General features: G+C 42.2%; 1 protein-coding gene across 1 annotated transcript in view; it reads left to right on the forward strand.

Annotated features, from left to right (window-relative positions):
* Positions 1-6,725: 6,725 nt before the first annotated feature.
* The window catches only part of plekhh3 (pleckstrin homology, MyTH4 and FERM domain containing H3), a 30,069-nt gene continuing 16,657 nt past the window's right edge, over positions 6,726-20,137 (forward strand). The window contains exons 1-2 of the mRNA XM_010737110.3: positions 6,726-7,383; positions 12,268-12,323. Of these exons, the coding sequence (XP_010735412.1) occupies positions 7,249-7,383; positions 12,268-12,323 (191 nt within the window). The 5' untranslated portion in view covers positions 6,726-7,248. The remainder of the gene's footprint in view (positions 7,384-12,267; positions 12,324-20,137) is intronic.

Consider the following 20,137-nt stretch of genomic DNA (forward strand, 5'->3'; position numbering starts at 1 on the left):
TGTCCTGAAGGAAACATGAGACAACACAGGCAGACACACACACACACAGTTGATATAGTAACATACATTATTTCCTAAACACACCCACATTAAACTAGCTTTGTTGACCTGGAGTGCAGAGAAGTGCAGGAACACATTTTTACTTTATAGTGTGCACGTGTCTGCATGACTGACACGGTTTTCTGAGATCATGCGGAAGACTTTTTTTTCCTATAGTCAATAGAGTTCAATAAATTGACCACATATAGGAACGCTTATAAACCAATGACAAGCACAGGGAAAGGGAAAAAACTGGTATATTAACCAATGCAAAGGTGTGTTGTAATTTGGTGTAATTGCACAATATTCACTTAAACTCCTGGTTCCTAAACCCTAACCCTCTTCTCTCCTCCTATATCCTGTCTCTCTGCGTTGAACTGTGTGATAAAAATGCCTCAAAGACTCCATCCCCTTTACAGTCTCTCAAGCCAGCATATTAACTATGAATAGCAGGCTTCTATTGTATGCAGTGTCACATTATGTTTGATGATTTCCTGCTTATATAAACACCGGATCTTTTTTTTGAACTTTTGAACCAAAGTAATTAAAGTGAAAAAAAAGAGCAATAATTCAAGAATAAGTAAGTATCCAGAAGATTAGATTCATTTTCCCACTGGCTGGAGCCTTATTTTTCTTGATTCCCATTTACAATAATATTTTAAATGATCACAGGAGTGTTAAATTCAGTTTTAGGGTGAATTTCTGTGTAAAGGCACCCTCATATACCCTCACAGTTTGGACCTAAGACAAGGACATTTACTTAACTGCTATGTGAAGGGCTGCTGGCCAGACTGAGGCAAAGCAGAGGGCACTTTTTCCATATTCATGTGATATAAACTATGTGTGGAGGATCACAGGAGTGTGCAGATTTCTTTTAGGGTGGGTTTTCATGTAAAGACACCCAGATACACCCTCGCAATTTGGACCAAAGGCAAGGAAGTTTACTTTGTTGCTCTGTGAAGGGCTGCTAGCCAGACTGAGGTAAAGCAGTGGGCACTTTTTCCATATTCAGTAATTATACTGCTTGTACTGCTAAGAGCCACTCTCAAGGCTGATATCTAAACACAGGAAACAAGAGCAACACCGAGCACAGACACGCAGGGCTAGACTCCTTCACAAATGGCTTACCATTTTCAGTGATTCTGCAAATCCTTTTGACATCTTTCAGTAGTTCTCTGTGGTGACCACCAATAAATAGGCTCTGCCTTTCATTTGTACACACACTCACTTCTGCATTCCTAATGTATATACATGCTTCTCTGCACAAGCACACTAATGCATGTGCACATGTACAAATGCAAAGTGCACACAGAGACCACAAATCTAGCACCGGTTCAGATTTTGGCAATGTGTCATCAATTCTGTATTCAGCGTACTTTCACACAGTCAGCATCCTAAAAATAGCTGAAGGACTTTGGCTCTCTGCCTAGCCTCCCTAACTGTCAATAAGTAATCTCCTCCCTCGAGCAAACACTTTGAAACCTACAGTACCACAACCATTAACTGCGCTGTCTCCCAAACACCACAAGTTAATTGTAAATTATTCCAACGTGAACCGCCTCAAGTATGTGATAATACACCAGGGGGTAACTTGGTCAGTCAGTGCCTTTTATAAATGGTTGACTAGGAATAGGCAGATGTGCTCAGTATCTACAGGAACCCTATCTGTGTTTTTTTTATTTTTATTTCCTCTTTGATGTGAAAATACCAGATAATATGAGGAGGGCATATCTCTGCTGCTTGTTTGCATTGTCAGTTGTTGTGTCTCCTCTTCAAGTTTTAGTCTCAGCTCCCCTGTCTTTTTATCTGCTCCAGTTGACTATCCATCTTCATCAGTCTCCCCATCTTTCCCTTTCTTATTCCAGTACGACTCCTCCTCACTTGGCTTGTGATGACGGTTAGAGATAACAAGGCTTCTGGTATTGTGACGGCTCTTATTTTCATTTTTTCGCCATGGTGAGGAATGTCTGCTTTTCAGATTCTTGTTAGAGGTGAATTGTGGTGCAGAGCTATGAAAAAACTGAATTATGTAACTACATGGATTTAATGGATAGCGTGAGTAATGCATATTACTCACACTATCCATATCTAAACACTTGCAGGTGCAAATCTTTTTAAAGCGTGAAGGTATGATGTGTTTCTTTCACAGAAAATATTTTCAAGTTGCTGCCCACATACCAAGTAGTTGCATTAAAGCAAGTACTAAGACCATTCTTAAAAAATCACTAGCAAGGTCACTCCTCCTGTATTTCCCAGACTGTAGTAGAAAATAGCTGCTGTAATATGCAGTCAATAATGGATCCAACTTCTAATGGTGCCCAAGACAGATGCCTCAGGTATAGAATATCACTCAGTCTCTTAAAACCTGAGAAGCCTCCTTGCAACACAATTATTCATCCATTGCACAAGTTTTGCAGGCAGTTTATGTGTTGACAGGCTGAGCCAGTGTGCAAGAATCTGGAGCGCTAAGAGTTACTGTAATGAAGCCAGGCAGGGAGGAGAAAGGGAGAATGCAAGAGGGGTTAACTGGGGCGAGGGGGTCAGAAGTTGAAGCTGGGAATGTTTTCCCCAGCCTGGCCTTCCCTTGACACAAGCCTGTGTGCAATACAGTCCCCAGGAACAGATGTACCCACAGCCAGGGTTAGAAACACGTCCCTTCCTGCGGTGTCCCCAGTACTGGTAAACACTGTTCCTGAAGCACGTTAGGACGAGACAGGAAAACAGAAGTTACTGGACGTGATATTCATGGGAGCTGTGCCTGAAAGGTTTCTCTTTTTGTTGCATCTGCAACAAGACCCTCTGTGGCAGGATTTGTGTGCAGCTGAAAGCAGATATCTCAAATTTCTTTTCAAATTTCATTCATTTAATTAACTATCTTCCATCATCATTTCATCCCATTTTTCCATATATAAAGCCTATCTGTCACAAACGATCCACATGCACAGCTGGATATTTCACAGTGGGAACTTCAGGTCAAGTGCTGCTGTAGTTAAAGGGCTCCACAGCAGCCCTATCCCATTACATGGGCCAACAGCCGTCAAACAGCAGTCCTCTGTTCACTAACCCATAGCCTAAATCTCTGCTGGACCTAAACACACTGGGCTGGTGGTGGTTGAGGGGGTGGTGGCACGGCAGGATGAGGGTTAAGTTCAATGCTGGACACAGTGGGGAGGAAATCCTGTCTGAGTCATAGGTGATGGGTCACCGGGGGTCAGTTCCTATCCTAAATCCTTAGTTTGGGGTTGTCAGATAAACCCTGACCTTGGACCATTCTTCTGAAGAGAAGCTTGTGTAGCTCACCAAAGACGGAGCAGCTGTCTTGAGCAGACATAGTGTTTCTTATTGAATCATTTCTATATGCGCCTTCAGACCACATTGGAGGCTCAGTTTCAAATAAAACCTCAAAAGGATAAATCCCACAGTACTCCTCAAACATATCAAAATATTTGATCAATCATCATTCGGAGAACATTTGAGAGAAAAGCAAAACATACAGCCACCCAACTGTGAACCATGCAAGGAGCTCCTTGGCAGACAAGATGTCACATCCCTTTCTGTTGACAATCAATCTGGTTCACCAACATAAGAGTCTGGCTGTGATGCGGGCTGCAGTGAAACAAGATCCTGCAGGCAGGAATTCAAAGGGGAACGAGTGAGAGAGACAGAAAGAGCGAGAATGGAGGGAACAGTGCTCTGCGCTGTCTCCAATCAACTTGACATGTGTGACTTGTGTGTCTACTCTATGTCTCCATTGGAAACGCCAGTGCCATGGGTAGTGGGCAGGCAGGAAGTGGGTGGGACAAACCAGAAATAAAGAAAAAGATGAAGAACAAAATTTTATTACCACCACAGTTAAGATATGTGTATATCAAAAGGAAAAGAGTAACGCCAACTTATTTAATTTGCAAGCAATAAAACCTTATCCTCACTGTTGTGCTTCCAAGTGAAATCACATTTCTCTTGTTGTTGGAGCTCTACCATATCCAGAGTCAACATCCCATCATATTATAAGCCTCCAATAACTCCTCTTTTACTCCAGATTTACGCCTCCCTCTCCCCTGGCTTCAGGCTAGCCAGCTTGGCCTGTATTCATTCTGGGAGCCCAACCAAATCATCTGCCCTTCTCCTGATCTGGTGGCTCAACCTGACATACTGTATCAGGTTATCTTGAGTGTATCCAAGTGTGTGTGTGTATGCGACTGCGTGTTAATGGAGAATCATGTGTCATCTCCTGGAAAAGGGAAGAGAGCCACAGAGGAGAGGACAGAGGAAGACAGTCAAAGAGACTTGAAAGACCTGGAGAGAGTTTTTTAGATAATTTAGGAGAATATCATATATCAATATGTTTCTTTTGTCAAGAAATATTAAAAAGGCAGTTTCAGACAATATTTAATAGCTTCAGCTGATATTTGAAGATTATGCTAATATACTTGTGCTTTTTGTACTGACTTCTGCTCTTTCAGAAACCATATATGGAGGGAGGGCTTTTCTCTTTTTTCACTTTACTAGCGTGGGCCAAGAGAGTGAGCTCTAAAAATAAAACACATGTTCCTCCAGGTCTGTGGGAGCAGGGGCCCCCAGCATATTGTTTTGGGATATGGAGGAGGACAGGGAGGATCTGGCCTAGAGAGAGAGAGATACTGCAGAGTGGATACAGACAGAGAGGGAGCAGAGGGGGCAGGGCTGCTGTACTTTCAAGAAAAGAGTTGAGGAAATATTCTTTCTTGCACAAAATTGCGTGCAACTTCTTTGTGTACACTCAGGAAATTGAAATAAAGTCAATACTATACTAACACCCATCTCTCCTTTTCTGTAACCAATGAGGATTGAAATGTAGGGCAGTGTGTTTGTGTGTGTTATTTGAAAGTGTCTGTGTGTGTGTCTGAGATGGGGTGAGGGGTGGTCAGGATTACTGGCCATAATGCTGAGCACACCCCAGCTGAAAAGATGCATCCATGAGCCTTTTTACTGATTTACAAAGGCCTCAGGGGAAAAGTAGGAACAAGGGTTAAAAGTATCTGGAGGGGCAGTGTGCTTATGCAAGCTTACTGCAAAAACTATAGTGTGTGTGTTGTGGGGAGAACTGAATCAAAAGACTAAAACTAGTAGAGCAGCAGCTAAGTGCTCTTCTTGGTGAGGAATGAGTTAAAGCCAGCTGACTGAGATGTGTGGGGGGAGTTTGCACAGAGCAGAGAAGGGGAAATGAAGGGATATTAAGGGAGAAATAAGCATGAGCGCCGAGGGGGCTGCATATATCACGTGTATGGATTTAGCACCAGTCCTCCTACCTCCTACTGCTGTATCTTTGTAGACTGTTCAGCAAAGTGGAAGAGTGGGGGAGGAATATGTGTGTGTATTGGTGTGTGTGTATGTCCAAGAAAAGCAAGAAAATGACAGTAAAGTACTCCAAATACTGTGAGGGAAATTGCTGTTGTCAAATCTACGGGAGCATATTGCTGCCACACCAGACAAATAAAAATTCATCAGTATCAAGTGAAAAGTTTCACGTTACAACTTGATAATTTATTGTTATTGTTGTTTTAACAACATAAATTATTAAGTTATAATGTGATACTGAGAACATTTTATTTGGCGTGACAGCAATATGCTTTCATACAAATCTGATCTCCCGTTCAAGAAAAGTATTTTTAAAGTCTTCTTGAGTGCTTATCAAGATTGTGTTGAAGTTGATAGGACGTACAGTAAACTGTAACACAAGTCTACACACACTCAGCATTGAGAATATAATGTGAATATCTATGACAGAAAGTAACTAAATACATTACTCGAATACTGTATTTAAGTACATTTTAGGAACTTTTCCATTCCATGCTACATTATACATGTACATTACAGAGGTAAATATTGTGCTTTGTATTCCATTACATGTACATTATTTGACATAGTTAGGCTCCTAGTTACTTTTCAGATCAATATTTTACATAGAACATATTACAGTTCATAAAATACATTATTTATATATTATATTAACCTCAATAAACCAAACCAACAAGCTACAACAATAAAGTACTGCTTAACTGGTAGTAATAATCAAATATAGTAATAAAGTAACACTGACAGGGGATATTTTGCATAATGAGTACTTTCACTGCTACACTAAGTACATTTTGATTATACTTGATATTTGACAATACTTGTGTACTTTTACTTAAATAGCATGCATGTTTTTTACTTGTAATAGGTCATAGCATTGTACTTTTGCATAAATAAACCAGGTGTTACCATGTTACCACCTCTGAGTAAAGTTCAGTAAAAAAACTTGTGAGTTTTTGAATGGATGTATCTTCGTTATATGTGTATAAAATTACACATGTAGGCTATTCAGGTGTGTAATCTTCATATCTGTGACTGTAGGTTAATTAGAATAAAGCAGGAGGTGCATTTAAACTCACTGTTGAGTGTAATTCCCTGTGTGAATACTACAGACATCACAATGTGATTTAAAAAAAAAAATACTCCCACTCACTAATGAGCATTACAGAGTTACAGAGTACTGTGGAGACATGGTGTTTTATCGGTTTTATAACAGAGGCGATGCTTTGGCAATGAGGAGGCGTGCGCGATGGGCGTGTCATTCCGGGGAGTGTCTGCGTGCAGCCAATCAAACCTCAGACGTGAGGTCGGTGGGCGTGTCCGCCCCTCCCACACAGCCCTGTCCCAGCTGCAGCACGCTTTTGTTCACTCAGAAGTCAGACAGACGGGTCTTTACAGAGGTGCCTTTCACGTTACTTACCAAATGTGTTTATAAAACGCTGACAGCAACGGGCTCGCCGTTCAACTCGATACTTTTTTTTTTTCAACCTACAGCGCCAGTTTTGGGAGACTTAAATGAGTTCCTGTTGTACTTTGGCCGTGTGAAGTTGTTCAAACAAGGGGACAGCAAGGTACCGTGAGTAAGTTCACAGCACTCCTGGAGGAGAGGGGAAGGATTTTCCTTTGAACCAGTTCCCCGTCGGGTTTCTTGGAGTACTGCTGTCATGTACAGTTAGTAGACATTTTACATGTTGTTTGACAGAAAGGAGAGAGTAAGCTTATGCTACCCTTCATCCTCCTCGCTGGATATCTATGGAGAGGGTGTCCTGTATGCTCTCACGCAGCTGTTGGGAGTTACTTGCGGCCGAGGCAACACCGTGAGTGTTGAATTCACCGACCTGGATAGCAGAAGACGACACACTTAACCTCATTTGAATGCCTTTGCAAGGAGTTTGCTGGTTTCTGTGCTGCAGGCAGGGCTTCAGTTTGCTCGGACGGGACTATGGGGAGAAAGAGGAGGAAGAGTCTTTTGAATTGCGCAATAAGGAGGACTTGACTCCCAATGGACGGGTAAAAACTTTCCACCTGCACTAGACAGTAATGCATGTGCATGAATACTTTAGGTAGACACAGTGTGTAGCATCATTTAATTCAATATACTCCCTTAAAAAAAGTAAAATAGAGACTGTAAAACTGTCCTTGAACATTTCATAAATTTCATAAAACTAATAATCTCAAACACACATGGTTACAGTTCTTCATATGAAAGTTATTACATTTAAGAAGTAAAATGCGGATTAGACTTTCAAGGTATGATAAGAAATGCGGCCTGTGTTCATAAGCTTGATCATAGTTTGAAGAAGCAAACAGTGTTCACATGTTGGCTGTGGGAACCAGCTTGTTCAATGCAAGCCTCTATGACAGATGCAGAATACAGTGTGCTGCTGCTGCTGCTGCTGCCGCTGGCCAGTTTGACGTTCAGGTTTGCACTTTCTTAGAGAGGCTTGGGCAACATTGAGCAATACCACACACACACACACTCACACACACACACACACACACACACACACACACTCTGATGCAAGCTGTAAAACTCTGCAAATAAGACTGAGGCCTTGTCTTCTCTGTAATGTTAGTCATCTGATCAGGCACAGAGAGTTCAGCATTGTCCACCCACTTGTGAGGGGGCATTGTTGCCTTGAATCGAGGTAGGCTCTATCTGTATGACCCAACGTACAGCTCTTTATGTACAGTCTTTTAGAAAGATCCAGCCTTGGATATTCACTGAGATTTAGTGCTTTTCCTCACACACAGACACACTCTTTTTAAGGAAAATGTTCTCAAATTATTAGCCTTTGCCTCCAGTGAAAGCTTTATTATCATTATGTATTATTTGGTATCACAGGCCTTAGGTATTCTGTGCTGCTAAGACATGATTTACACTAACAGCATGGCGTTGTAGGTGGAAGAAAATACCACCTGGAGCCACTACTTGCATATCCTGCTCATCTTTTTCTTTTTTACCCTTTTGTATGCTTGCAACCAACCAATGCAACACTACAGCGATTTGCATGAAAACGTTGGGAATGGGAAGAGATAAGTTTTACACAGTTATTGCCTCAACAGTACCAGCAGCCACCAGATAAGAGCAACATCTGTTGCTCAGGGGTATCCAGAGAGGTGTAGCACTCTTTCTTGGCAAACATCCCTCTCTTGGTCATAATGTACCATCTGCCTGGCCACTGGTGGTCAAAGGAACCCGACTGTGCTCCATATTCACGATCAATATAAGATCATAGTAACATGTCCCAATGGAGACCTCTGATGACTTTTTAAAGTGAGTCACTTTCCCGGATGGCTCATTAAAGTGCAACCTATCCTTCATCTGCAGAATAGTGCTCTGGTGGTTGGTGGGATACTGCTGCAAGACCAGTTCAAATTTGTGAAACAGATGTAACTTTTTATACAAGAATAAGTCCTAAAACAAAATATGGAAGAGCAAAACTAATTAATATGCAGTTCATAATCTTCTGTCTGGAGAGCTTCTGCTGATGTTTTAGTGATGTAAACATTCATAAATGTGAACCGACTTGTCTTGAGCCATAAAAATGATGCTACGCCTGTGTTAATCTAAGCAATATATTTCCCTTTGAGGGACATTCTGTCCTAATCTATCATGTGGTTAGGCCTGTTCAGTTTATCAGATTAGTTCTTAATGGGAGGAACCACTTTATTGACTGATGTAACTGACAGTGTTTTAACCAGTAAGCAAAGGCAGTGAGATTCAGTGAGCTTTAGGACTGAACAAGCCTTTTTTATATTAAATCCACCTAGGTGTGCTGAAGTTATTGATTATTGATTCCCAAATGCTTGCAGGTAATCAATCCACTTCCACAAATCCTGTTTCCTCTTGATCTTTGCCATTGGTTTCTGGTGGTTATTGTAACTCTATGTCAATAGTTCACGCTGAGCCAATAATTAAGACCACAGCTGAACCACTCCAAGCCAATTTCATCAGCTGACCCAATCATAGCCAATGAAATTCGTCATGCTCCCCAGAGACCCTCCCTTCAGAATTGTACAGATCTAACTAGCACTGTTTGGCTTTCCATGGTGTCAACTCAGGGGGTGGGGTGGAGGGTTGAAGATGGTCTACAATGCTTTCCAGGGAAAGCCCCTCAGGGCTACGTTCCAGCATTTACCGAGAGAGCTCCATTTCGTCCAGAGCTTGACAAGCCACATTTTCAGACAGCAGGTCAGACCTCCCTGGGTGTATGCGTGTGTGTCTTTTGGACTTTGTAACGCTGAAATACTCTATTTAGTAGACCTCTGTCTGGCTTATGCCAGGAATGACCACAGTAACCCACAGGTCTGGTGGAGTCTCCCTCACGCTCAAGACATCCAAAACCTTCACCACGATCTCCTGCCTTGTTTTCCAACACGCTGCCAGAGGATGCCATGATGTGTAGCATCCACAAATCCATAGGCGACACACTGTTCTTTGCCAGGACTCCTTTCACTGAGGTTGGAATAATGAGTCAGTGCTGACGCTTGTGTAGGCTTGGCCCTTAAGAGCACAGGGCCATGTCAGAACCATTTCCCTGCATGTTTACAGACCTCATTCAAAGAAACTGCTCTCCAACAGCTGCCCAAACAGTCGCACTGAGCTGAATGCCTCCAGTGTTGGGACAGCAAGGCACTAATTTTAGGACAGGACATCCGTCATTCTCTCTTCTTTCCATGTTTCCACTGAAACTTTATTCAGTTTTTATATAACGTGAAGTCACGTTTACCAATAAACTACAGCCGCAGAGTGTTTGGGCCTGCACAGTTGTAAGTGTGGGCTGGAGTACTACCACAGTGCATCCTGTTACTGGGAACAAATGGGCACAGTCCGGCTAAGCTGAGAGCGGGTCCCATTAACCGTCACTACTGCCCTCTGTCTTCAGAGGTGTCACGGTACGCTGGTTTATATTTGGTTTCCGTTGCGTCTCTGCCTCACCACCTCCAGGCCACACATCTGGTCTTCAGGCCGACACTGGCTGAGCCCAAGCATTTCCTCCTGGTTACTCAGCCTCCCAGGAGAGCTGAAGGGAGAGAGAGAGAGAGAGAGAAAGAGAGAGAGAGAGAGAGGAAGTCAGCCACGGAACGAACACATCACGGCATCTTTCCCTCCATGCTCTGCTCAAGTCTGGAGTGATTCATCCCCTGCCCGTCCAAAGGGAGAGCTTTTGCCAGGGCTCTGCATCGCACGCTATCCTTGTTCCTTATCCCACAGCCCATTAACTCTATTGGAAAGCTATTTTTCTGTAAATTGTCGCATTTTGTGGAGAATTACTGAAAATATTCTAACTTTATCTACCCAACCCATTAGTTTATTGATCCTCTGATTAGTTTATATCATGGAATTACAGCTTCGCAGGCGGTTGATATGATTAGTATTGATTTGTCATTTTCAGTCATGGCTGTCTGTCTGAATTGGTTAAATCATTTATGGTTAACAGACAGAGGTAGGGAATTACCGTACACACACACACACACACACACACACACACACACACACACACTCTTCCATTCACATGCCGCTTGCTGACACTGTTCAGTTATTCTTGCCTGTCTGGTTTGACTTTTACAGTACCTCTCCCTTAGTTAAACATTAATCAAATCTCATTATCCAAACCCTCATCTTTTCCTCATTTGCCTCAGAGTCCAACTGCCTTATAAATATAATGCAGGCTCCATACGAGCCTATAAATTTGCACTTCATGTTTTCTTTTTTTTGTTTTTTTTGGGGGGGTTATTTTTAAGCCATCCAAAAAGAAGCAGTAGACTTTTTTTGTAGAGCAAGGGCTATACTTAGGCTAGTTTGCCCAGTAGTAAAGTGTGGTGTGCGAACTGTGAGGGGCCCAGAGCTGACCTGGATAGTGTTTCAGGTAGGCCAACACCCCCAATCTGGGCCGGGGCAGCCACAGGATCTGGCTCAAGGCTGTGGCTCACAGAGACAACAAGTCAGGCCACTGGGACACACAGTGCCGCCCTGCACACCAGGGAATGAGTCCAAATTGCACACAGGCAAGCTCTGATGTCTGATGGGGTTTTCCAAGGTCAGGTTGGGAATCTAGGGGCCTGAGCGCTGTGAAAGGAAACATCCTTTCCCATCTTCTGCTTAACAGGGGACTCCTGGAATGAAAAGTTCATTGTTCCACCCATGAAATTTGATTTTACGTGTCTGCCAGTGGCAGCCCCATTCGTAGTCAGTAGAAGCACTAACCCCAGTTTCCATACAAAACCAATGTCCAAGAAAGCAGGGAATGCAATTTGATATGAGTAGCTGGCTTGCAGTTGAGATAACTTCTAACATTTTAGCTCGTAATTTGTCTAAGATTTGTGGCTGTGTTGATCAGATAATCAACATAAGTACACCATAATTTTACAACGCAAAGTGCTGTGTTTATACAATCCCCCCCAGTGGTCTCTTTGTCTCACTTGTTTTCATCAAGCTAACAGCCTTTTATCACCCATTTGTGACGCTATAAACATGTGGATAGAAAAGATGAAGACCATCTCAAAGACTGGGGGTTATTTTTAGGTTAACAACCTTCTCAGAGAAATGACTGATCTGAATAAAAGCATTTCGGGGATTTGTTGGTCGGGGTGAATGCAGATATTACACAAAAGATTCCTCTGTTCCCCCACTCCTATATTAAATGAGGCTGTTTTGCATGCCATATTTCTCTCCACCAGCTCACCCCTTGCAAGTGAAAGCCAAGCATTACAGGAACAGAGCAGCTATGTGCTGCGGCTGCCAGGAATGGCTGCACGCTCTACTGTAACATGGCCACTGAAGGCAAACGATTGAGTGGATCACTCCAACCTGTGGACGAGTTTAAGGACAGACTACTGTTTGTGTTGTGTTATCATCTATTTACCCTATTCTCTCTCTTATGTTGACAGAGTCCAACTGAGGTGACTGTTTCTCAACCAACTTGCACAGCCAATGGAACAAATGGGTAAGGAGAGAGAAAAAAACTTTTTTTTTACCTATATTTTGGGAAGTAATAGTTCCTTATTTTACTCTTATACTTCCTCTGAGTGCTGGGGATTTTTGTATTTCTTCTCAGGCAGGCACGTGCGTAAGTAAAAGCCAGTCACTTGATTTTTAACTTCATCTGCAGTGTCATGACACGTGCCTCAGTTCACATCCACACACATCACCACAGGTGTGCAGTACAGGCTCATATATTATAACAGAGGATCTGACATTTCCAAGTTGTGGTAATACTTTTGATTGCCTATGGATAGTGCTGTCAGTTTTTGCTTATTAACCTTTTGACTGTTTGAGTTTTTCCATTCCAGAGGTTGGCTTGGCTGTGCTTACGAGTTGCGTTGGCCAAAAATGTGTCTCTCTATACGTCTCAAGAATAATGAAATTCAAATGGTCATGTGGTTGACAAGCGAATGCTAGTGCCAATGAAAAGGAGTGATTCATGGAGGGCTTGATTCAGACTATTAGTGCAGGGCTGTGATCTCAGACAGTGATGTAGCCAGGCTCTGCTCCTCTCTGTCTCTGGCATCATGCCCTTATCATCCACCCGCCCCTTTTCCCTTATCCACAATCTCTATTGTACATCTGCCGACTCACAGGCAATGAGTCACAAAGCTCCGACGTTTAGGACTATCATACACCACAAAAGAATAGATGGAGGTCTGCAACAACTCTCAACAAGAAGAGGGCTGCCTCAGGAAGTGGTTAGGGGCTGGGGCTGAGACATTTTGCTGCAGTGATACAGGACATGCTGAGACTTTAAGAGAATTTAAGGGAAAGAAGGAAGGGAAGACGTGAAGGAGGGAGGAAGGCTAACTGGACAGGGTGACTCAGTCCTACCTCAGCAGCACTCCTAGAAGAGGTGTGGCTCAGACGTGTGTTTGTGTGTGCGTGCGTATGTGTGTGTCACTTCTACAATATAGTGGAGGTGGCCTCAGGCCACATGGCATAATTAACTACTGGTTTTGAAGGGAGTGTGTTAAAAGTCTGGCTGTAATCATCACACTTCGTGCAGAGATTAGAGAGCATAGTGCTTGGTCATTACCTGGCCAATGACTGAACACGCCCAGTAGTTGAGCTGTATAGAGGGAAAGCCAAGCCTGGCTCTGATAAGTCAGGGCATTGTGATGTAGCAAATGGTGCCATATCCATTTATCTTCAGTCTCATGTTACAAGCAGGGCAGCTCTGGTTTTGCTTTTATTGAGCTATTGAATTGAACTGTCCAGAAGGAGACATTAATCTCAACTATTCGTTTGAATAATGGCCAGATTTGATGGTGACAAATTGTGGGGATTTACGTTTGTCCTACCAGACTGAAGTTAATATGGTAATGCGCAGAAAATTTGTCATGCTGTAGACATGATGTGGGAGGGCAGGGCACGGACACAAACCTTTTCATCTCCCAGAATTCCCTTTTTATATTAATGTACTTTGTACATAGTGTGCTAAAATTGCACGTGAATATATTTATAGTCACAATTAGTTTTGAAAAAGACATTATTTGTGTGCATTTTGAGTCTTGTGTCATGATTTAGGCTAGATAAACACAATGCAAATACACCATTACATTTATTAACTATCAGTATTTTTTCCTCCATAAAGTAAAAGAAGGATTACACCTTGACACAATTTGATCAAAACATCTTGCTATCACTAAAATAATGTGATACAGAACAGGATTTGTGTTTTTTTTGTTTTTGTTTTTTACAAGATAGAATTTAATACGTGTGACCATTAGTTTTAAGAGACCAGACATCGCTTTGGTATGTAACCTGGCATTGCTCTGCATGTATGCATTCTGTCCATTTTGAGTCCCAAAAACTCAAACCTGAATGGAATGATCAAATAATGATTAAACATACCACAGTACAGTGCATTACTAGGTTTCAGTTCAGGTCAGAAAGTAATCACAACTCCTTTTTAAGGTGACTGATCTGCAGAGGCTGGGAACAAAGTTTTCAAATGATAATATTATTTTGGCCTCTGTCAGGAGTCCTGTAATAGATTTGTGTTTGCGCTGACCTCTCCGTCACAGGCAGCTCTGCGAAGGTGTGGGTGTTGTACTGTATCTCTGCAGGCAGACAACACAAGGTCTCCCCTGACCGTTCTCACTCAGCACAAAGTGCCAAGCTGCTTGCCCCCTCCTGCTGTGCTCCCACTGAAATCTGTCTTGCATCATCACTATTTTTTTTTCATCCCCACTTTCCTGGCACTCAAGTTCCTTCTCATAGCTGGGCCAGAGCAGAGTACAAACTGTACCAGAGGTAAAGTGGACACTTGAGGACTTCACCATCTCCCTTTTCTCGCCATTTGTTTTGCGTCTGTGTTCTCATTAGCCTCCCTTCTTCTTTGACAAGTTTTGACAGTCAAAGACTTGACATAGTTCGGTGTGGGCTGCCAGGCTGTAATGGCTCAAAGAAGCCACTGTATTTCATGTGTGTGAAATGATGTGTGTGTGTGTGTGTGTGTGTGTATACATGAAACATGTGGGTGTTTGCATGAAAAGCTTAGAAGTGGGCCCCACGATAATTGCCTGTCTGAGTGTCCGTCAGCCTGTCTGTCAACCATCCAACCATCACAGATTGGACCTGTTTACAGCATCAGCAGATATAGAAAGAAACCATCTGAATGACTTGATTTTAAATTTTAAGAAGTCATTATCTCCTTTCAACATTTCCAAACATTTTTTTGCTGATCAACGCTCCTTCAGTCACAAACTCAGACTTCCTGTCACACACATTCCCCTCCTCCTCCTTTCTCAAAACATGACTTTTTCCTCTCCCCTCAGTCTAGTTCAGAGTTTCTTGGCAGTGGTCTTGAGTAAACAGCGTATTTTTAGCTGGGAGGTCATATAGGCCCAGTCTTAATCACCACATTCCCATTTTCCCACCAGCCCAGCTTCAGTCAGAGGCCCTTGTAGCCTGCCCATGCACTGTGGGGGAGGGGATGGAGACTTGAGAGAGAGAAATGGATTTCTACATAGAGAAGCTGATTATTTAGTGCTACATTATGACCCACTGTATTTTAATGAAGGTCGTCTCAGTGTAATCCTTTGTCCTTGTTCGGGTGTCTAATACACTGTGTAACTTGATGTATGGTTGACATCTGTATACAGTACATGAGCTTAGACGTCAACAAAAAGGCAGCTGGTTTGAAGTCATCAGTTTGAATAGTTTTTTTGGACCCATCCAGGCATTTCGTCCATCAGAAAAACCATACTGTATTTCGGTGACACATCAGCACAACGGTCATTTTTGCAACTGTCCATGTTCTTGTGGTCACAAAGACCCGCTTTGTATGCTGGATCATCTCCGCTGTTTCCACTGCGGTCATCCAAGCCAGAGAGCAAGGACACAACTTTTCTGACTTTAATTAGCGTCTCGCCGTTTTGATTAGACCCTGGACTGAAATCAATTACTCATCGCTCCAGCAGCTACCACCAGACACAAACTAATCAACTCATTGTGCTGCGTGGATTTAAGTGTGTCACCATTATTATCGCAGTGAAAGGACTGTGCACAATATGCTCATCAGTTGTGGTGACCTTATTTCATTGTGTGGGGACAGCCGATATGCTGCTGATTTGAGTCTGTCTGTAGCTTTATAGTGTAAATAATGTGTTAAATTTCGGTACAATGGGAAGAACATATTCAGACTTGTCTGTGTTCATAAATGGTTACCCCGCTGTGTCAGTGTTATATTTTATTAGGACAACTTCCAGATATGAAGGCTTTGTAGCCATTTCACCAGTGGTTTCTTTACACCACTATAATTATTTTCAGGAAATAGAAGATATTGTCACTATCAGAAATTCCTAATATCTCTAACTCATGATTACAGTTGAAATGATTGGGTGGCTGGTTCACTGATTGCTGTACTATTATTAATGATTTTAATGCTTTCAACAATAAATGCGGTCATTACTCATCATGTAAACACGGTAGAAGACAGAACAGGGTCATGGCCAGCGTGATGTACAGGATTTACAGGTATGATTACAAGCTTACTGCCGAACCTTGCAGCCACATAGCTTTTCACTAATGTGACTTATTAGATCTTTTCTCTGGACTGTGTTTGGGCATGCACACACTCTACTTGATTGACAGCTCCTCGACTCTCCTGTTAGTTTTGGTGCACCTGTTAGGGCGGGACACTAAACACCTTTAAACAATCTTTTAAGTACGTGGAATTGGGTTACCTCATAAATCCCATTAAAACCTCCACCCAACTAAACCTGAACAGCAGTGTGTTTACAGTGTTATTAATTGATAAGTTATTGCACTGTGTCCTGTTCATGTTGTGGATTTTACATAATCTATGTTAATTATTAGTTTGTAAGATAAGACAAGAAAAGTAAATTAGATATATTATTGGGATCGAACTTAGTAGACCTTCGTACATGAGTCGTATATCAATTCATAGGGCCTGTAATACATTAAGCTGCTGAACACAACAGTTGACCAGATGTTATTTGACTTTGCTTGATACCTCCATATGTCCTCTTTGAAAGAAATTTTCTTTGTTTCTTCCATCTGGACTGAATATTGTTATTGTGTTGTTGAGGTATAAAACAGATGTGATGATGTATGAAACTAAGTAACCAGGTCACACACAAACTGTTAGTGGTAACAGTTAGTAATGGATAGATAAGTATTGAACAGCTCATCTCATCTTTCTGTGGACCTCATTGGCTTTACAGTATACAATCTGTCACTGCTGTACAGGAGCCAGAGGACATTTACACTCACAAGACTCCACAGGGTGTAAATATGTGCTTTAGATTTATCATAGAATCAGATCTGTGTGGTTGTTCACACAGAACAGGGAAATATCTTCCTTCCTCTCTTAAATCGTGTTTCTTCTTTTCTGACTTTTGTTTTCGTGACTTCCCCCTCTCGCGCAGTTTATTTTCTAGGCTGAGCCTAACTTAAGTGATCAGTGCTGCTGACATTTTCCTTTTCACGTTCATAAATAAATAATTGTGAAACGCCTGTTTCCCATGGTCCACTTTTTCTGTCATGCAGCAGAAGTATCAACTCTAAGAGAAAAAGTGATGTACATTGTGTTGATTTTTTTATTTTTTATTTTTTTAACCGTACCCAAAACACAGATTGGAAGGAATACCTTGATTTTTACCACATTTCAAGCTTCAGCAGTTGAGTCGTGTGACATTCAAATGATGCTCCTCCTCTGCAGGAGTTGATGTTTTGTCCTCAAGAGGAGGGCGAGAGAGAGAGAGAGAGAGGTGCTGTCTGTAGATGAGCACTCGCTCTATTCTCCATGCTGTCTAATCCCCATGTCAAATTGTTTCCTGCACTCCACAGGAAGTTGCCCAGTAAAGGCCCCACCGTCACGGCCTCTGCTGGGACTTCTGGGAATGCGGGGGCGGTAAGCATGGGGCGCAGAGTTGGGGGTGGGTGTAAGTTGTGTGAAGGTGGTGGTTTTAGGGCTGCTGGACAGCTGTGGAGATCCCAAAGCCCCCACATCAGCAGTACTCAGATGTTTACCCCGAGCTGTATAACACGCAGTGTGATACATATCAGCCAACTTTTATTTTGTTGCAAAATATGTGTGACCGAAAAGAAAGTATAGATTGTATCATGTCATGCAGATATTAATCGGCCAAGCTACAAAGCTACGTGTGATGCTTGGGTCACCCATTTTACATCACTTGATTGTCTAAAGGATAAGAAAGACTCAGTACCTGCACTCATCATCTTATGATCTATTTCCATCAGGTTTGTGAAATGGGCCTCTTCTTGTTAATGAATGAATCCTTTTTTTGTTCAGTAACTCCAGAGAGCTTTGCACTCTGTATGTGGCTTGTGTGTGTGGTCACTAGATGCTCACATGTTTATATGTCTTGCGCTATTTAGTTTTTTCTTATTTTTTCAGCTGTCACTTTAACTCTATTTAGCAGTGAAGTTGTTTTAGAGCCAGTAAGCCTCAAATATTTAGTCAGTGATTCTTTTGATTAAAAACTACAATGTCTTCAGACCGTGACTGTATGTTTTACTCTTTTTACTCTTGATAATGATACTAACAGTTTTTGTAGAGACCGCTTTATACCGCTGTGGTCACCAGCCAGAGGGAGTTTCGACATTAGCCTGGCTTTTAGGACACAATGGTCAAACTGACTCTGCTTTGGCAGCGTTTAAATTGAAGGTCAGTGCTGCTAAAGGTCAAAACTTGGGTTTGAACCTTTGATTCTGTCACGTTTCTGTCCCTCCTCAGTCTTTACAGGACTGAAGTTGACTTATAAAGTATTTCAGGTTAAAGATGAGGGCAGTTAGGGGCAGAAAAACAGCTTTTTGCCTGTGTTAGCGGTATGGCAAAATACCCACATTTCTAAGAAATCTGCTGACATCAGAGCCAAGTTTGATTTTGAACTCCAAGCATATCCTTACAAGATGTATGACCATATGGAACCTCTTCAAGAAACTGTGAGATATATTTTTAAGACTGCTGGTTCAAATCCAGCAGCAGCAGAAGTTTAAAAATTCAGAATTGGCGTAGTTATAATGGGTGTAAGTCTGTGAATTTTCTTTTATTGTTATTGACATTTTGGATGCAAGCCCATCTCCAGCAACAGCATACAATGACCCAAGGTATTGCACCTGTTTGTTCACAACAGACTGCAACCTCCTGCCGAGGCGTAGTTTTTCTATAAGTCTAATCCCTCTTTCATTTGGGCTACATATAGCCTAACTCTGCCTGTCTGCGTACATGTCTCCATTATGTAGCAGGGGTTATTAACATCCTCAAATAAGAGACGTCATCGCATAACTGTGTTTATTTTAATGCCTATAAGTGGGGTCTCTGTATGCAGGGACTGTCAAGGGGTCCCTGAAGACTGCTGCCGTAGTAGGCGATCCGGCTTAGTTATACAGCCTGACTGAGTATAATGTGACAGAATCCTGACTCTCCACTTCTCACTTCTGCTTTCAGGTGATGCCCTGAACCATTTCACACACACACACATAGAAGAAAACTGGACCATAATATAGAGTTTCACTGTGTCTGAACATTTGCTTAAATTAGAGACCAATGCCAGTCACTCAGGATCCTCAACTGCAAATACATTTCATGCAGAAACAGTTTGCATGCATTCAAGCATAATCAGCACTGTGTAATAAGTGTAATGTCAAAGCGGTCAGCCGGATAACGTATGCAGTATCATATAGATAGGATCATGTCAGCACACACAAAAAGAAAGGAAATGGTCTCTGCAGACATGTAAGCTGAGTCAAAACAGATAATGCTATATTGAGACTTACTGATTGTTGCTGCCTTCCGTGAGGAGGAACCCTCCAGTATTATCAGATCAATACGGACATAAATCAACATGGAGAAGGAGTAGGTAACTAGAGGCCAAATATCCTTGGGAGGAAGGGCTCAGTTAATTTCCTGAGCAATAATCCCAGGAGGAGGAGGAGGAGGACAGGGAGGAAAGGGAGGAAGGAGGGGGTTTGTCACTTGTACCTCAAATGCTAGTTAGACCCCGGAAACAGAGAAAATAAAGTAATTAGATAAATAAACGAGGAGAGATAAAACCTCTAAACAATCTAATAGACTGGATTTGGACCTTGGCCTAAGATAACAAAGTTTGAATTTGTCCATTGCCTGACCAGATGTTGAACCATCATGTATGTGGAGGTAGCTGCAAACATGATCATGAGGCATTAAAGAGGGGAGGAAAGAACGGCGGTTCAGTAGATTTACAGATGTTTTTGATGTTTCTGGTTTTAACTATCCGACGCTGTGACCTCTTGAACCCT

The sequence above is a fragment of the Larimichthys crocea genome, chromosome XII, assembly GCF_000972845.2.
Source record: "Larimichthys crocea isolate SSNF chromosome XII, L_crocea_2.0, whole genome shotgun sequence".
Taxonomy (NCBI): domain Eukaryota; kingdom Metazoa; phylum Chordata; class Actinopteri; family Sciaenidae; genus Larimichthys; species Larimichthys crocea.